Raw genomic sequence first — 19973 nt, 5'->3', positions numbered from 1 at the left:
CTACAGCAGCAGCGACAGTTGGTTTAGCTGGTCGTGACGCACTTACAAGCTTCTTCTTTTCTTGAAGTGCTTTAAGTCTAGTCAGCCAGTCGTTCGTTTCTTCTTCTTCGTTTGTTGGTTGTATTATATCTTCTTCGTCTTCGCCAGCAGCTCCTTCCGTTGCATTCGTTGGTTGCTGATCAGACGCCTGCTGCTGCTGTTCTAGCTCAGCTTTAAAGTTCAATACTTCTAGATCTATATCATCTTTCGGCTGTGCTATTGTAGATGATTGTTTCGGTAGTTGTTGTTGAGCAGCTGTTTTATCATCCCCCATATTAGCACTACCAGCAGCGACCTTTTTCGAATCGAAAAACCCAGCAGGCAACACATCCACATCTCCACCATCTCCCTTCTTTTGCTTCTTCTTGCTACTAGTAGTCTCTACAACATCATCATCGTGATTTGATGTCCTCTTCACACCACCACCACTAGACACCGTGGAAGGAGCAGCCAGCACCTGTCTTCTAACATTCAGTACCGCTGATTTATGCTGTGGCGATGCAGCATGTGTATTCCAGAGGGCATGTGTTTTGAGTGCGGTTTTGCAGATGAGGCAGGATAGGTTTCCTTTCGAGTCGGTGTGGATGAGTGGGTTTTGAGGTGCGTCTGTGGATGTTTTGCGGGATGCTTTGGCGAGGGCGAGGAGTTTGCGGGCGTCTGCCATCTGTTAGTTTTCCTGCGTGTTGGGTTTGGGAGAAATAATGGGAGTATGAGACTCGGCCACGGGCATTTAAACGTTTTTGCGCTTGCCCCTTATGAAGGCTATCAATAATATTGGGCCTACTGTCGTGACTGTCTATTCTCTTGTATCGTCGAACGGTGTTGAAAAATCACACATCTGCTGGCCACCGTGACGCGTCAAACACGAGCTTTATACAGGGTTCAAAGGACTAATCTGCTGAATAGGCAGGCTTGTATAGTTCCTTAGCATCTTCCGTTGTGTTTCGTTTGCAGTCTTGGAAGTTTGAAAGGCCCATTTGGGAAAATACACAATTTACACGACTTATCCAACAAGGACGATTTAAAACAACTTAAAAACGGATATATTGTGCTTGAATCTACTACTCTTTGGGGGCGTTTCTAATATGCAGAGCTCTGGCGATCGTAGTTGGCACCCTAAATTAACCAAGCACTTAGTACTTCATTGTGAAAACATCAACTTCTTGCGTGATTTACCATTGCCTTCTTTAGGAGCAACTGGACATCTTTTTCGCGCAAGTCCTATTGTATGGAAATAATTGAGTTAGCACGTGGCCATCACTCCAACATGCGTTGTCCAAATACGATGTCTCAACCAACAAACAACAAGAGAAAACATACTTCAAGACCAGAAGCCGAGATTTCAACAGCGAATGACTTGAAGACAGTCTTTACATCAGCGATGTGGACTGAGAGTTTGGCCTTTCTCATGACCTTGACTTTGGGACCGCACCATGAGACCAATAGGAATTTGGCACGTTGCGACTATTGTGATGGTTGTGGTGTTAGTGGAATAGTTGGGCGTGATGGTGCTGAAGGAATAACATAAACAATTTGTGTGAAGTGGCCATGCTAACACAGCAAAGAAGAGACACCACGAGCAGTCCATACGAGATTCAATGCGATGATACAACACGTACCAATGGGTCGTTACCAACGACAATCCTCAGGTAACCAAAGGCAGCTTGGTCTTCTTTTAGTTGGGCAGTGAATTCTTCTAGACCACCAGTACCTATATATCAATTCAATACATGCAGTGAGCACCAAGTGCGTGTAGTATGTGTGGTTGTGTCTTGTGCTGTGTGTGTGCAAATCATTGGCACTCCGAACCCTAATCCTCGCATCTTTGTTCTCAATACGTTACCTTGGCCGGCAAGGATGAGAGAATCGGACTTGTCGTCCTTGTATTGGACGCAGATCCTAGGTCAAGAGTTGTTTTGGTTAGCATCAGGGCTCGTGTGTGTCGTTTGTGAAGATTGTGGTTGTTTTGATTGCGTGGTGCTGTTGGCGTTCAAGAAACGCGGTAGGCGTGATGAATAAAGCCAAAGTATTGTATTCCATAGTGTGGAAATTAATAGCAGTTGAGCAGCGTAAGGCAATATAGGTTGAAGCCTCTTGCTCGACCCCACCACCCAGCAATTGTCGCAAAACATATTCAGTAAGAGTAAACTCACCAGTTGGTTGCAGTCTTGTCATCACGGACATCATCGTAAGCAGCAGCAATGTCGGCGGCGAGTTCGACCATGGTTTATATATTAAGATTTGGGTTTTTTGGTTGGGATTAGTGTGGGTGTGTTGGAGTGTGTGTGGTGTGGAGAGAAATAAGATTGCGAGACAAAGAGGAGATCCTGTACGCGTTTAGCCCTAGCCCTGCTGATAATTCGGGAGGATGGTGGCGTTGAATCACAGGTTGTTTTAAAATTGACCAATCATCGTGCTCCTTGATTCTGAGCAGGAGAGGAGAAGCGGAAAGCTGTCTGTTGAGATCTGATGAGACAGAGTAAAAACGCAAGTGGAGAGAGCAAGATCCACGTATAATTTAGAGGCTAAAACGCAGTGCTGGACACTTGCTTGGCATGGAGGGCAGTAGTCATATTAGCAAGCCGTTGACGAGAAGAAACGCTATCCAAATGTGGCAAAGTCCAACACAAGATGATACCTTCTGGGACTTTGGCGACGATCCAGGTATGTAATCATAACAACACTCCCATCTACCGTCTCCTTGTCTCTCTACTCGAGGCCAATCCATTGAAAGAGCTCGACATCTTGTTTGAGAATTTGAAAGGGACTTAGCTAAACTACCAAACACAACGAGTCTAGGTTAAGACTAACTCCACATATCTTATCCCATATAGGCAGCTCCAGTACTACGCTGAATGATCACTCAATGCATACGCTCAACCACAAGCTATCGGGAATAGGTTCCGATGGTGGTGATTCACTCGACTCGTCTGATGAGGAATACTTGCTCACTCCTGGTACCGGACCATACCATGACGCCGCATCAACTTACAACAATGACTGGCTCAACGACCGTAATTCCAGTCCATATCCACACAGTCTCCTGCGTACAAGGCAGATGGAACCACGAACCCCCGCTCCAACTCCTGTAGATGGAATGCACCATGCTGCTGCTGATAACATGGACGACATAGTAGATATGGGCGTAGCCATAAATGGAAACAACATCAACCACAACAATACTCCTCCACCGCCTACACATCATCACAACTACAACCATCGCCCAACACTACCACCAAACCTAATCGACGTAGTCCATCCACTAACACACTTTCTCCGCACGCATCCATCCCTCTCAACCACAGCCATAATCGACATTCTCACAAAACCACTCCCACAAGGCCAAAAACTGTTGTGTAAAATCATTCGCCACAAGGAAGGAGTCGAGAAACTATACCCTTCCTATGAAGTATTCATCGAAGACCCAGCAGACACATCAAAGACATTCCTGATGGCTGCTCGCAAACGCAAGAAGTCTCGAACATCGAATTATATTATAACTAGCACGAGATTGCCTGTTGGTAACAAGAAGGAAAAGGATGCCAAGGATTACAAGCGGGATGTTATTGGGAAGGTTAGATCCAATTTCTTGGGTACCGCTTTCGCGATATATGATAATGGAAGGAATCCGATGCCGAATGGTTTGGCTGGTAATGCGGTGGGGCCTATTCAGAGGCAAAAGATGTTGAGGGAAGAGTTGGGTTCCGTCATTTATGTGAGTGATGCCATTTTTGCTTGTTTATTAAGACGTTTTGCGTTTCCTGTCGATTGAGGGCTAGCCTACATGCTCACACACTCCACTTATTTAGGACCCAAACATACTTGGTTTCAAAGGTCCACGTAAGATGACTGTCCTCTTACCTGGAATGACTCGAAATGGAAACCGTATACCATTGCGACCAACTCAGGTAAACCTTGAGATTCTAAAGGAGACATCCCTTTTTTTTGCTTTTCTTTTCTTAACTGATGCGTCAACATCAACTAACACCATTACGATTACCATTCACCAATTAGTCCAAAGATACACTGTTGGAGCAATACAAGAGCAAAAACGAACGTGAAATGTTGGTACTACACAACAAGTCACCACAATGGAATGAAGAAACACAATCCTATGTCTTGAACTTTAATGGTCGTGTCACATTGGCCTCCGTCAAGAACTTTCAGATTGTTCATGATAATGACTGTAAGTTGTGTTTCCATAATGCCTTCCTTTTTTTGTTATGTGTTGAGAATGCCTTCGAGCATGAATGATTCACTAACGGTTTCTCTCATCATTCTGTCTGTCCATAGTGGATTATGTGATTCTTCAATTTGGCCGAATCAGTGAAAATGAATTTACAATGGACTTCCAGTACCCGTTATCAGCAATTCAAGCATTTGGTATTGCTATAACAAGCTTTGATGCTAAGTTGGCTTGTGAATAAACCAACTGGATGACTAGGACGTCTGAGATAGCCAAACAACAACAGCACAATATGAAGGGAGCAATAGCAACAGCAACAGCAAAACGTTTAGTATTTTACGTCTATTTTAAGGGTGATTCGAAATGTACAAAAGTTCAACAACTGCTCATAAGATTATTTTCTGTACAATATACATGCTTGTAGTTTCGCCCTCGAAAACTTGGGGTTTGCATGTGCTGTTGTTGTTTTGGTGAGGACTGTCTGATAGTGGTGTGTTGATGTGACTTGCTGTCCAGGTAAGAACATAGATCCAAATTTATTGTCCTTTTTCGGCCTTTACCCTCATACCTTGTTTCGTGAGGTTGGGAAACATATCCAGACCAGAGACAAGTAAACAACATTCAACTTGTTCTGTGGGGATTTTATCAAAGTTGAACGATTCAACTGGGAGGAAAAGCGTCTTGCCACACATGGTGACTTGATGTGATCATCGAACGAATGTGGTTGCTCTTTTTCGCCAAGGACGATATGAGCAGCAAGCTGGAAACACGTTCCCGTTGCAACCAGAGGATGGATTTCTTGTTGTGTTTACCAATGGGGCTGTCTCGAATCTTCCAAGTGATTTCACCCAGCTAGTGCTCGTCACGACAAGTGTTGTCGGAAGTGTTATGCCAAACACCACTTTGGACTATTGGACTATGAGCTTCATTGCAAGAGTGAATGTCTAGTGGTTTGAATGTCGAGTGGGTGAGAGAAGATTGGAATGTGTTTCTTGAGGCGGTACTAGATCGCCTTTTTTTGGGACGATGCAAAAGGACAAGACACTACGTTGAAACTATTGGACCAATGTTTTGGTACAAATGAATTCTCTGTGATGAAGGAGATCACGTAACTTGGGATTGATTTGCCCAATGGTCCGTGTCCTCTTATTCCTCTTTTTTCTGCTCAAATCCTGCGGTTGACCATACCAAACTAGAACTCTTCTTTGGGATCAGGTTGGCTTCAATGAAAATTACAAGACACTGTGTGTGCTAAGACTTAATGGCCATGTCTTGGCTAATCGGACATGTTTCAGCTGCGAACGAAAAATGCTTCAGGGCCAGGGAATAATCTATGCCGCTTTATAGGCAGAACATTCGCTATGACACATGGGACAAGGGACAACAAAAAGACTCTTCGCTGGCTGTTGTCAGCAGATTCGGTTTACATTCAGCTAGGTTCGAGTGCGGCGTTGCTTGTCTCGTTGCTTCGGATCATTCAAATACCGCCCATTATCGTTTTTTTTCTACCTGTGGAGAAGTTATGATGCAAAGGGTATTTTTCAGGTGATGAGAGGCAACACCAATGTTTAATGTGGAGCTGATGCTTTTTGCGTCGTCTTGTCAACATTGTTTTCGGAGAATCGAGCGAGCACACGACGATTCTTTGTTCTTTGATGCAAATGCAATTTTATTTTCCTTCCAATTAAATACGTCGGTTGGGACCAACAACTGCAACCAAAAAAAGGAGAAACAAAAGTCCCAAATTCGTCATCTCACAAGAGTACTATTACAGCTTGGTATCGAAGCTGCCTTGTCTGTCAAAGGTACCGCAGCTCCGAAACAAGCATGAGAGTTAGCGCCTCTAAAGTAAGAGGAGAACCAGTTTTCGTAAGGAGTCAAAGATAAAAACGAGGTCTCGCATGCTTGATAACTCACGTCAAAGTCTTGATATTCCCCTTCAAATCAAATATCTGACTCAGCCCAAACGGCAGTCGGCGCTTGATGTGATATGTGACCGGAAACGATGCCTTGATTTGCTTTACCATTAGTGAGAGATTCAGACCTGAATTTCCGCTGCAAAAAAAACACAAAGGCAAATAGTCAGATACCGAATTTCATTAACATGAACAAGAGTTGAACTTACGGTATAGCCAAATACGTGCTGAAACTGATTGTTGTAGAGTTTGTCACGTCCTTGTTTGTAGTTCCTGTAAATCCTTCAGTTGTGGTTGTTGTGATGGAGAAGCCTTCGAATGCGAGGATCGGGATTACAAACCAGCTAAAGAATATGTGGTGAAGTATGGGATGAACGTTTTGGTGTTGATGCCGTGACTAGACGATAGAACAAAACACAAGCGGACTGAGTGACAATCGCTTACGTTGTAAGTGTCTGTGAGAATTGCATATCACTTGATATACTGGCAGTGAATGTATTTGTGAAGGTTCCAGAAATCTTTGATTTGAAAATGAGAAAAGGCCATGTGCCTTCCACAAACTTTCATTGACCACACACTCACTTCAGACAAGATATAATCCGTCGTTGGCGATTGGTTCTCAAACCATCCCATATTCAACGCAACGTCCGTCCCTACTGCTGATTGTAGTGCAGCTTGCGTGCTAAGAAAGCGCGTCAGATAATTTACAGCAATCGTTGCTTTTTTTTCATAATATTCTTACTCGACTGTATGATTCATATACGTATCCGTAGGTGGCTGAGACACAGTCAGAGTCCACGTACTCGTTGCTTGCGTCATTGATGAATATGATGGTGATTTGGCGTCATCGAAAATCAACCTAACAAAAACGTTGGTAAGTTTATCAGTCATCAACAAAAAATCGCTTCATTCTAAGTGCTTCATACCAGTCATTCTGCTTGGTGCTTGGTCCCCAATTCCACAACACAAGTCTGGTCTGCTCTGTGACTATAAATCCACCTCCAGTTGTCGTTCCGCTCGGAACCCATACAAAAGTACCAGATGCTGGTGGAGGGTCATTTGCTCCCTGGTTGCCATTAATTTGAGGGCTAGTGTATGTATGCTTCTTTTTGTCAAGCTATACGCGACAACAAAGAGTCAGCCCAAAAGTACGATAGTGACATGGCGTCATGCAAACTTACACCAACATCCTGACCAGCATACACCCAAAGCGACGAATTCGACATCAAATTAAACGAAAAGTACGTGTTTGCCTTCATTGCATCCAACACCGAGGCAGGAAGCGCATTCCACGGCGCAGTCGTGACATCATATCGTGTCGTGTTCCATGGATAGATAGTAAATGGACTACCTGGATCTGGTGGTGGTGATGCGTATACTCCTTGAAACCCATCTATATTGCAGGTGTGCGTAAGGCCTGCTTTTGCACAATGTGCCGCGCAATGGTGAAATGCAGGGTGGTTTGTACGTACTCGTGTTAGAAATGACGGCGGCAATAGCTCCGAACTGTCCACTTGAGGCGAGCAGTACTTGGTCGCCAGCACAGAGTTTGGCTGGGGAAGTGAAGGAGACACATGAGAGTTTGCTGCCGTTTGCCCATGGTGGGAGTGGAGGAGCTGCGTTTGCATATTGGGAGGAAGCTAGCAGGATGGCTGCTAAGAAGGTGGATGCGAGCATAGTTTCTAATGATCCTACGTGTTGAAGTAAGCTTTTTTTGTCGTGTGGAAAGCTCTTAATGCACACCTGAAAACAGCTGTGCCGACACACCTTTCCCGAATTGTCCTCGATTCTAAAGCGTGACACGCATCAATGAATGGCCCAGAGATTCTCCAGCAATATTAAACTCTGATGGTTGCGAGCAAGAAAACGCGACTGCAAGATTGGCTGGAATGACGTCTGTATCTCGCACCCAACACCACATACTCCAATAGGAACACATTTCGTAACTAAATCCCTGACCTCTCACATGACAAAAGTGAAAGCTGGAGCCCTCTTTTCTGTACTCCAAGCTCGATTGACTTCCAAAACTCAACAGTGCGAGATGAGTGTGTTTATCACAGAAAAGTTAGATAATGCATCGTACAAGCTGAAAAAAACGGCATCGACAGAGTTGCGAATGCAAACAGCAATTTCAATGCAACCAAATCACTAATGACCAGTTGTTGGTTGATTGATGACTGGGGTGTGATTGAGATTCGATAAACGGTGCACGACTGGGCGTGATGGATTGTACTTGGTGTCCAGCACAGGGTTTGGCTGAATTGATGAAAGATGCGTCCATGAAGGGTGTGTGCCATTGGTGCGAGGCCGGGTAGTGGATGAGGAACATCTTCAAAGTGTTTTCATAAACACCTGAAAAGGCCTGAGAAACTTTCAGCCACGTTCAATAAAATAGTGACTTAGAGAGAATATCGTTATCTCCCAAAAGAAAAGACTTCAGCAAAATCACAGATCTGAGGGGCAAAAAAATGTGACTCCGTGGAATAATAGCCAACCCTTCATGGCCCATCTGCGAGTACTTACTCAAATTGCCAAATGAGGCCTGTCTTCAAACAAACAAACAATACCTCACTTGAATCGGTACAAGGTTACTTGAAACCACCTGAATCCCACGCAAAGATGTGTCTATATAACAAGAGGCTGTACAAGATGCATCATACAAGCTTAAAGAAGCGTATCGGCAGAGTTTTGAATGTAAGCAAGACCAACGTCATCAGTTCGCTAATGACTAGTTGTTGATTAGTGTCAGGGGCTTGAGATTCGATAAAGGATGCGAGACCAGGTGCTACGGACGGCGATGTATAAATCATTGATTGGAGTTGTGCGCTAGAGAAAACATGTCAGGCTGCTTGAGATGTGCGAGAGAAAAAAACTTGAAGCGAATACCCTATAGGTTGATGTCCCAACTTTGCAAACACAGCAGATACCAGATACGATACTCTAGCGTATTTAGTTACCACATCACGACTCGTATCATCCATTGTCGTATTTGATAGCAAATTTAGAAACCCATGGCCCAGTTGACTAGACATGAGCGATACTTGACTTCCAAATGATGCTTCTTCGAGTTGCGGAAGAGTTGAAGTAGGACCATTCCAGCTCAGTATTGATATGAGTAACTCGTCCAATTTCATGATTTGTTTGAGTATCGATGTTTGGAATTTGTTTGATGGGAGAGCCTACACGACAAAGAAACACGACCGATGAGAACAAAGCAAACTCTAAATTTGCTGAACATCACTTACATCAAGATACAACAATGAGTCCGCCAATTCATTCACACTGTCATACACATTTGCAACAGTCATCATCTCCCTCTTTATCCCACACCGACACAGACAGCACAGACATTCCAGCCACATGTACGTAGTACTCGACACATGCGATGCCTTCACTCGCGTCAGTAAATCCAGAGCAACCTGATACCAGCCATGTCTAACAAGCTCCACAGCAAGCCCATATAAAACCCACGCGCCATGTGGACTTTTACCAATCGACTGAATGAAGGAAGCATAGAGTGGGTTTCGTGATGATTCAGCATCTGGGAATATCAGCACGAGTGATTGTAGTGCTGATGACGATAGTGTTGAGAATTGCGATTGTGGGATTGTTGACAAGACATCGTTGAATGTGATTTGTGTTGAGAGGCTCATTAGTGTTGGTAATATGGTCTTCCATAGAAGGCGTTGGGTTTTGGTGCTGATGTGCTCTAAATAAGGGCTGTAAATACATCGAGTTGTATATACTGAGCTGTAAATACATCGAGTTGTATATACTGATCTGACCAAACTGCTTTTACCATCGAGTACCAAAGCTGTTTCTAGCAAAGGTTGCGTAACCGAGTATGAATAACATGATGGTACATTCAACAGCATTTTTAAACTGTTGAGGAAAGTCCAACTCTGGTAAAAATGTTTGAACAAGTTTAGAGGGTGAAAAAAACGACGTCTAAAACAAGGCGGATGGAAGTACCTGAGTGGACGTCTTGGCAACTGGCAATGCAATTAGCACAGCATTAACTGTTTGAACTAGAGGTTAAACGGGGTGAGCGAAAACGAAGACACTCAGATATCGAAACAATTATTTTCATACCATAATAAACCAGATACTGTTGCATGGCATGTTGACCAACCCATCTGACAAGTAAAGACACCAGTCCGCAAGCAGGCAAACAAGCTTTATATCCACGCATAGCATAATCATCAGCCCTGAAATGGCTATGCAGGGATTGTTGGACGACAAACATCAGCAGGGTTGAGTTCCAGGACAGGATTTTGTATAGAATCGTCAAGATCATGTACTTGATTCGATCATCTTGTTCGTGTGTTGAGAGGTTTAGAAGAAACTAGCATCAATGTAAGTATGAAGATGGTTTCTTTGCTTGTAAGCAACTCATACCAAAATTTGCAAACATACCACAATCTGCAAGTTTGTAAAACTCGTATAATCACGAGACATCAATTTCAAGTCATAAAGTGAAGATATTTTGATGCTGGGATCCATGGTAGATGCTGCTCTCGTGAGCAAAAAATCGACCTATTCCCAAGCTATCAATAATTGCAACGACTTTAGTAACTTTTGCACTTCTTACGTGTTGACTAGCCGACATTGGAAATCGTAAAGCCATTGATGTCAATGTTCGAGAGACAATAATGCTGTCTGCAGTACCGGCATTTCGTTTCAGTAAATCTTGACAAAGGGCTTGAGCCTATGATTTGAACGTGTTGGTTTCAAGTCAAGACAAGATAAAAGTTCCGCATTGTAATGCCTTTTGCTCAGTCTCGAAATCCAACTGAATATTGGCAAAAAATTGTAATAGCTTTTGGCTGGTAGGTGTACCTGGTGAAGCTGACATGGTGAAAAAAAAAAGGCCGTGAATGGTCGAGCGTTCATGGTGTATGATGGTACAACTGTTCACCTACCAGCAATCAAAGCATACACCTTATCGCATAGTCGTAACGCGAATTGACGTGATTCTGAAGCGACAGCAATGGTAGCTCCAATGGCAGCATCCTTTTCCAATTCATTGGGAGAATCCAGTCCTTGTCGAATGCTGAAAGAAGAGGATTACGAGAATCGGAAGATGAGATGAATCAATTCATTTCAGATGCTTACAGATGATGGATTTCCAAACGTTCTTTGAGTAATGGAGCTATGTAGGATAGCAATCTATCAAAACGTGTGAAGTATTGTAAAGCACCACTCTCCCACAAAAAAATCAAAGGAAAGCTTGTATGCACCTGAAGCTCTGTGCCCTTGCAATATGATCGTTTGAATGCAAGACTTGGACGACGAATTTCAATACTTTGGGCAGATCAGTTGAAATCACGTCTGTTTCCTTCCATTTGATGCTTCCAACAACCTGCAATCAAGATGTTATCACACCGAGTAAACGGGGGCCATGTCCCAGTAGATGATTTAATATAGCATACATCCAATATAGCAGTCCTATCCTCACTATATGGCCAAACACGTTATTAAAGTTGAGAACTTGTACAACGATTCCAGCTTTATTACTCCTTGTGCCAGAGATTGCAGAGGGATTGCAGCCAGTCTGACTTTGATAGTGAGCTCTTGGAGAGTATGTTCAGATACTGGTTGACCGTTGCTCCAAGTACGGCGCTCGTCATTGTTGGGACATTTGCAAAAACATGCACACAAGTTGTAACAAAGACCAGGAAGAATAGAGAGCTGATCCTACAACACAGTACATGTGCCTACATGCAGATTAGAATATGATTCGCCCATCGATGTTGTGCGCAGCAAGTATGAATATCAAAACAAACATGGCGCGCGTCACCTTTTTTCATACACCTGCCAAGGTGTGTTTTCATTAATCAATCCACATCCCCTTACACACCATACACACACAGGTTACATAGTAGTACTACTAGTTGCTCTTGAAGACTACCTACATCAAGCAGCTGTACTACCGCCTGTATCAACGGAACGATGAGGGATCTATTCAAATTAACACTGTTGGTGATTGCCACTGCCGCTATTGTCTCCACTGATGCAAGATCTCCCCGTATAAAGTGAGTTACATTCTCCATTCATTTAATTCTGCTTACATGACTCTAATGTACTCTTGAACGGCGATCGCATAACTGTACTATCTTGCTTTTCTCATTCTTCATTCATTTCTAGAAAACGGCAAACTACTTGTGTCAACACCCTCACGGGAACTGGCGCCATTGATACTTTTTGTGCAAACTTCCAGCTGGCTTGTCAGTTCACTGTATGCTTTACCGCCGGGTCCTTTGTCGTTGAAAGCAACAATGTAAGTTGATTGTACAAGACAAATGGGCGCGGGTTTTTTTTGAGAGTTTCATATGCATAACTGAAGACTTACAAAATGTAAACTAACATTACTCTACTCTCTCAACTAGTGTGCTGCAGACCCCAATGCTGCTCTAGGAGTCGACATTGCCTGTGTTTGTAACAACCAGAACGTCACTGATGCTGCTCTGCAAAGCGCATTGACAGCCAACGGTATTACTATATGTGCCGCTGGTACACCATCCCCAGCTGCCATCAGTCCGGATCCAAGTGTGGCCGCCTCTCCAGACGTAATGGTCTCGCCAACAATCATGATTTCTCCAACAATCATGGTCTCACCCACAATCATGGCCTCGGCTGGCATCTTGGTCTCACCATCTCCCATGGAATCTGCAGCTGTAGTGACCGTCTCGCCCACCGTTGCTGTCCTAGCTTCTAGCGGCCCATCAATGACTTCAATCATGCCCGCTGTTACATCTCCTGTCGTAATCATGATATCACCTGTTGTAACCGCAACACCGGTCCCGTCTTCAGAAGTCATGCCTTCTCCTTCTACTATGTGGGAATGTATGCCAACCCCAACAGCTACTCCAATTTGTGTGCCAATCACTACCTACACAACAACAATCAGTATAGAAGCTTCGTTTGTACCAACTCCAGGCAAGTGATTCTATTGGCTGACCTTAGTTTGAGATGTTTTTCGCTATTCGCCATACAACCTAGCAAACATTTGTCTGAAAACTTTGCATTGACACAATTTCCATCCCTCTCTAGTCTATATTCCTGAAAGTCTTTTAGGTACTCCAACAGCAACCCCAACAGCAACACCTACTGCAACTGCCGTATACAGTGTGATGATGAGCCCAGCCCCATCTGCTGATCCTAGTGCAACCACGATGGCAGCAACAGTCGAACCATCTGCAACAGTTGCATTTTCAATGACCCCCGTCTCAAGTCCCCAAATGACTGCAACTACCGAATCTATGGCTGAAGCCGCAAGTAGCCCTACTGTAGTCGCATCTGCAGACAATGTAGTAATGTCATCACCCGCTGCACCAACAAGTCCAGCAATGGACATTGTCCCAACAAGTTCAGCAATCGACATGGTACCATCAATGACTGTAATGCCACCCGCCCAGACAGCATCAAGTCCAGCAGCCACAACAACGGATTTTTGCAGTGAGGCGTCTTCATCCTCGTGGAGTGCTAATTGCGTCTCGCAATCAGCGGTGATGACGTCTCTTGAACAAGTACCAAGCTCCACGCCCTCCTCTGACATGCTGTCATCTGCTGCACCAGCGCAAGAATCAGGAATTCAAGAATCTCCAAATACTGATGGACTGGCTTCTCCCACTCCAGCAATGACTACAATCCCGGTACTCTCTCCTACTATCGACTCAACAACCGCCACCCCAACGGAAAACGCTGGTGCTGCGCTACCAACGGCAGTTACACCTACAAGTGGAAATAGCCAAATGCCGGCTCCAAGCCCTCAAACATCGCCAGTTGACATCCTAAGTGGTTGCGGTATATTACCTATGGATCCAAACCCTACTTCGTTGACTGTTAATTTACTCGGTGGTATAGAAGGCATGAATGGAACAGGAACCGTCACGCTTGTAAACAGTACCTTGCTGGATATTCACCCTGATGTCAAACGTGTAAATGGTGGTAGCTACTGGACTAGTGAATTCAAGGCTGGTGGATTGTGTGCTGATCTCAGCAATTGTGAGCATTTCTTTTTTTGTTCCATTGTTGCTAGTCACTATGAATACTCACACCTCCATCATCGACTCGTCGTTTTAGACACCTACATCACATTCACATACAAGACCACAGCCAACAAACCCTGGCCCTTCCGTATTGGTCTCACCTTCAACGCCAACGACACCACCTGCTCATCACAATCACCAAACGAAACAGTCACCGTAGCAGCTGCCAAATACTCGACCTCAAACTCGTCCACCGGCTCAGTGACAGTCAACATCCCCATCCACAAAATAATACCAAAAAGCAAGTCAAGTCTGCTATCTCGTGCAAGAGGAATTATTATTACAAGATTCAACCCACAAGTCAAGACCGATTTCCTGATCTCTGGTCTGGGGCTCGCAAGTTGTGGTGCTGCTGTTACTAATAGTACGTTTGGATGTGCACCGAATATTCTGGATGGAAGTCCATGTGATCCTGCGATTCTGGCTTCGACGTGCTCGGGTGCTAATTTTGTGACATGTACTCAAGGTAAGACTTGTTGAAGTGCGCCTTTTTTGGGTCGACTTTGGTGCAAAAAAAGCGAGGCTAACATCTTCATTAAAGTTGGAACACTGGCTGATGGCACTATTCAATACGCATGGTCTACCCAAATGTGTGCAGCAGGGTCTACGTGCCGTATACTCGACACATCAGGAGCATTCGTCTGTGACACCAACGGTCCTTGCTCCAAGTCAAGCATGGTGTCCTTGCCATAAGATGCTAAACTTATCGCCAAGTCTGTAAAAGAACGTTTTTGTTGTATAGTATGAGGGTTATTGGGTGTTTTCTCAGTGTAAAAAGTCGTATATATTCTAAAGTGTTTTCAAATCATGTTACAAAAGCTGTTAGAGGAAAGTTTATCACACTACACAAAACCATTGCAGTAAAAATATATTTATCAATCACGTTTAATCGAAGTGTCTTGTGTTTATAACAGATGTTGAGCCTGCTGTTGTGCTGCAAGCTTTAGTTGCCTGCGGCAGTCACAATACTGTGGCCTCAGTGGATGCATACTACCTCACTTTCAAAGACCTTAAGACTCGTCTTGGATTACAGAGATGCTTAATTGAACCGTTTTCTTTGGAGCTGGTTGAGTTTGCGTAATTTAAACGATTTAGTCAATGTTGGGTCATGACTTGACGTCTTACTGGGGAAGGTGAACTCATTATATTTTAATGCATACGACCAAGCATAATTCCGAGTATCTCTACTATCGTGAAAGGTTGCAGCTCTCCGAAATTCGTTAACAAGTCTCTTGGCTTGAGCAAGTTAAGAGTTTCAACGCTTCCGATGCTAGACAAGTCAAAAGCAGGTTTCAACACAACCAAAGACAAAGAAAAGCAGTGATTTAAACTCGATATGTACTGTGTATTGTTATGTTTGAAATACTGGTCTACTCTGTTGTTGTTGTTTTAAAAGGACTGGCAAAGTTTTTACATGATTTGAAGGAAAAAACTGATACTGTTTTGGTTATTGGAAAAAGAACATTTGTGTGTTTGACCTTGACGACCTTGTCTAACCTGCTACTCAACCCTCATACTCATACTGAACCACCACCACCCATCACCACCAAGAAGAAGACATTACTATTACGATAGACCCGTATTACCCAGTCACCACAACCATTAGCCATCCTTAAATATAATCTAAATCGAGTCCTTGATACCGAATCCTTCTATCTATACCACAACTTGAGGAGGAAGCGCCAAAATAACGGTGATTGCTGCATTAGCGGCTCCTATAGATATGGTGCCGGTTGGCACATACGTGGGCGTAGGCACATATGTCATGGTCGGTGTAAACGTCATTGTTGGTGTAAATGTTGGGGTTATGGTATGGCTTGTAGTAGTAGTGGCTCGACTGGTGACTGTTCCTGTTCCACTGGCACTTGGAGTAGACGCACTACTCGTGATTCTTGATACACTAGCCGTGGTAGCGACACTTGCTGCTGTTCCACTAGCACTTGGAGTAGTTGTGCTTCCGACAATACTTGATCCACTAGCCATGGTACTGATAGCACTTGGACCGACACTTGAGATAGTACTATGACTGACACTTGATGCGCTAGCAATAACACTAGCAGTAGTTGTTGTGATTGTGTTGACGGTATTGACCTTGCTTGTAGTAACAGCCAAAGATGATTGGAAAACAGACGGAGAAGCAAATGGTGTTGGGGTAGCAGTCCAGGGGTGTTCAGTCCATGGGTTCCAAATCGGAGTTGGCGTAAAGAATGTTAATGGAGTTGTGAACTGTCTTGCTACGGATGATAATAAAGCTGCTGTCGTTTCACTTGTACTAGTAGCAGATGGTACTGGAGACATTGGCAAGACGGTTGATGAAGCCAACGATGGTGATGCTGTTGATGATGGCAGACTAGATTCGAATACAGACGGACCACTAGACGGTGACAGCGGAGATGGCAGCGGGGTAGGTGATACCATGGCAACCGAAGCAGCTGGACTTGAGACCGCTGGACTTGTAGGCTGCAAATCAGGTGCAACTGTCGTTCCCATAGCTGTTGGAGTGACAACCGGTGGAGTGGCAACCATATCTGTTGGCATTCCCGTTGGAGTGGCTACTACTTGAGTGGGTGTCGGTTGCGGTGCGACGACTTGGGCAACGGGTGCACATAGTGTGATGCCTTGATCGGTTATGGCATTGTTCATTGCTTGTACGGTATAGTCCATGATGACGCCAGTTACTGTGTCTGTGGAGTTGTCGCATATGCATGAAGCTGCGATTCCGAGGGTCGTTGCTGTGTCTTGTACACACTGCGAGGAATGAGTAAGGGAGAGGTGAGCACATGAAGTGAGTAAATCATAACCAACAGGACAAGAACAAAAAGTTGAGCTTTACTGTCAAACAATGAACGTATCATTGAATCCTTTCGAATGTCAGAACTACGCAGATCTATCCAACTCACCGATAAGGCATCTTGGTTTTGAAACCCATTCACAAAACTAGAGTAAAAGAGAGGCGGCATTAGCAAAAGATAAGAATTACTGTGTTGACTATGCATCAAAGAGCTAGTCACTCCTTTAAATGCAAGTAAAGCCCTCCCAAAAGATGTAACTTGCAAAAAGAACTCACCAAAAGTCCAATTCACACAATGTAAAAAAGTCGGCACAGACAGCCTCGACTGTATTGACGTCGGGAATATTAGGCTGGCAAGCTCGCCTAAGTACAAGATGATGCGATATTAGTGTAAACGGTCTTCCCGCGAAAAAATTAAAACCACGACCAGAAGTGTTGTTGGCTTGTGATGCGTGAGACAAAGGTATGAATTTGTCAAAGGTAACCTTATGTACTTGCACAATTCCATCTTTCACAACTGCATAGGGTCGAATATATCACGTACCGTAAGTTGGCAGGCAATGCATCGATGGTCGTCAAACCCATCACGACGAAAAATGCAATTACTACTTGTTTCTGCATGCTTTTCTTGATTTAAAAGGACGTATGCGAGATGATGTAAGGATGAACAGCAAGTACGTTCTTGTCTTTGGTCTTGATCTTGCTTCTTCACGGTTGTAATGGGGTGATAATGTTGCAGAAAGTGTTTGGTGGGAAAAAAGTGGAGTTTGAAAATTATGAAGCAGGCCTGGCGCGAAAAGACATTCCTTGTTTTTCTCAAAACAAAAACGAGCGTCCGATAGACGGTCCCCCTCGCTTGTGCCTGTTTCTGCAATGCTGGACGTGATGATGGTGCAAATTTAGTGCAAATGCTGTCGACGATAGATCCAAACTGATCTGATCAACTTGTAATCGCAAATACAACAGTTCTTGCCAATTCAACGATAGATTCAATCAAATGTACTGTAAGATGACTCATTTTTACGTGTTAGAGATGTGAATATATTTTCATTTTAATTTCTCGCGTAGGTAACTGTTTCTACCGTTCTGTATGCTGAACCTTCGCAAGGCCTCTGCGAGCAATGCAATTAGCACGTCCATCAAAGGTTGAAGCCCATGGTTCTGTTTTAGCTATAGCCACGCCTAAAGTTCGAGCGAAACATCCTCGACCCTCCTCCTCTCATCATCAGCAATTTTGGATACTGTCTCCAGCTTCATCATCCGCCAACTAGATCCAGAGTCTCAGTTTTCGAAAACTGCAACAGAAAACTTCTCAACCAAAAGCTACATTTTGTCAGGCAGTTCCACAAATATGCTCAAACCAAGTCCAGACATCAAGCCTTTTGGGTTGAAGATTTAGCAAGATGCTGACAGTCTCTATGCCGGTCGATGAGTGGATTTGATCCGGAATCTATTTCCAGCGACATAAAAGATCATCATCAATATCAGGCAGATTGAGCAAAAGACAGTGAAGAACCGATTGAATAGCTTACAAGAGTTAAGACCTCTGCATTTTCCACACAGACTAAATACATCCACTCCAGCCATCGTCATGTAAGTGTAACTGAATATGCCGAAATAAAATTCGATCAACCACGAAAATCTCTTGTTCGAGTCCATATTCTCGGAACTGGTTTGAACTTGGGCAACCTTGCTTGACAACAGACCCGATAAAGCCAACCCCGCTATGATTGTGTAGATTGCGATTTGAGTAATCAAATTGGCGGAGCAAACGACAATTGAAAACTTGGAAAACGAGCAAATCTGGCAAGACACATATAGACTGATAATTGCTAAGATTTGGCGCACAATCCACCAAGTATGAATTCACCAGTAACTACCACAACCCACAAGTCAATCTTCAGGTGAAAATCCAATAAAGTACTCTTTACAAGCGTCACCTACCTGTACTTGTGCCATACCACCAACTAATTTAACAGACAAGCAAGTTTCGGATTCGATGACAATATGTGAGTCAGTTCCGTTTATATCCACGACATAAATCCAACTGCAAAGAGCCTAATTGATCAACTCTCATTACAACCCACATGAGCAAAAGAACCTGGAAAAGAAAGCAGTCAAATACCTCCCGGTTTCGGAAGATCAGCACATAATCTACTAGGTCTGAAGATCCGCATCATTCACACAGCTTCACCTACGAAGTTCAGTCAACAGAAACACGAACATTTCTGTTTCTCTCGTCCTTGTCGTTGGTCGTTGTTCGACTTGGGCGACTTGCTTCAAAAGTGACGCAACTGGCTTGAAAAGTGACCAAGAAAAGGGCATCACAAGATAGTATCAACATGAAATTCAATAATATTCGTCCTTTACATACCGACCGCCTAATGTTTTTCAATGTACTCGAATGTCGTCGTTGACGTCCAAGCTTCCCAGGCAACCAAATATCACGTCCACCTCCTATCAAACACGGAGGAGAGAGTGCGTCAACCACTTGTACATATAAAAACGTTTACAAATCCCATCGTGATCTCCATCTAAAACAACATTCATCCTTGCACCGAACATCACAAAAACACAACCAAATGCCAGACAAGAAACCTCCCAAAAAGCACAAACAACCCCCATCACCCTACGCCTCATACATATACGCACTCCCAATCCTAATCCTCGCCATCCTCATCACATACATACCACGAACGTGGCTGCAACTAAACCCAGCCGAATCACACACATCAGAACCCCCAACAGGAATTGATTTCGCAGTATTTGGAGGGACTGTAAGACTATAAAATTACCTTAAAAGTCACAATTCGTCTTGCAACAACCCGTTTCGCTTCATTTTGTACAAACATTGCATTAAGATCTAACACCATTTAATTGCAATAGGGCAGACAAGGCTCCTCCCTCATAACCCACCTCACACGCCACCGCTCCATCCCACCATCACGAATCCACACCTCATCACGCTCAAACACATCCCTCACCGCCGT

General features: G+C 43.9%; 3 protein-coding genes across 3 annotated transcripts; 2 read left to right on the top strand and 1 right to left on the bottom strand.

The window, feature by feature from the left end:
* Nucleotides 1-1119: 1119 nt before the first annotated feature.
* Nucleotides 1120-2263, bottom strand: SmJEL517_g05776 (uncharacterized protein; the record flags this gene model as incomplete). The annotated part of the gene is made up of 6 exons (XM_031171702.1): nt 1120-1155; nt 1216-1260; nt 1360-1503; nt 1659-1750; nt 1883-1938; nt 2193-2263. 6 exons carry the CDS (start codon nt 2261-2263, stop codon nt 1120-1122), a joined length of 444 nt encoding a protein of 147 aa, XP_031022323.1.
* A 331-nt stretch (nt 2264-2594) lies between these two features.
* On the top strand, nt 2595-4466 carry SmJEL517_g05775 (uncharacterized protein; the record flags this gene model as incomplete). Its single annotated transcript, XM_031171701.1, has 5 exons — nt 2595-2703; nt 2874-3754; nt 3849-3947; nt 4054-4225; nt 4333-4466. 5 exons carry the CDS (start codon nt 2595-2597, stop codon nt 4464-4466), a joined length of 1395 nt encoding a protein of 464 aa, XP_031022326.1.
* Nucleotides 4467-12093: 7627 nt separating this feature from the next.
* On the top strand, nt 12094-14885 carry SmJEL517_g05774 (uncharacterized protein; the record flags this gene model as incomplete). The annotated part of the gene is made up of 6 exons (XM_031171700.1): nt 12094-12176; nt 12289-12421; nt 12531-13050; nt 13195-14148; nt 14227-14658; nt 14734-14885. 6 exons carry the CDS (start codon nt 12094-12096, stop codon nt 14883-14885), a joined length of 2274 nt encoding a protein of 757 aa, XP_031022325.1.
* Between the last annotated feature and the right edge of the window lie 5088 nt (nt 14886-19973).

Source organism: Synchytrium microbalum (assembly GCF_006535985.1).
Source record: "Synchytrium microbalum strain JEL517 chromosome Unknown SmJEL517_scf0058, whole genome shotgun sequence".
Taxonomy (NCBI): Eukaryota; Fungi; Chytridiomycota; class Chytridiomycetes; order Synchytriales; family Synchytriaceae; genus Synchytrium; species Synchytrium microbalum.
Note: the sequence above shows the minus strand (reverse complement) of the source record. Positions and strands in the feature narration are given on the sequence as shown.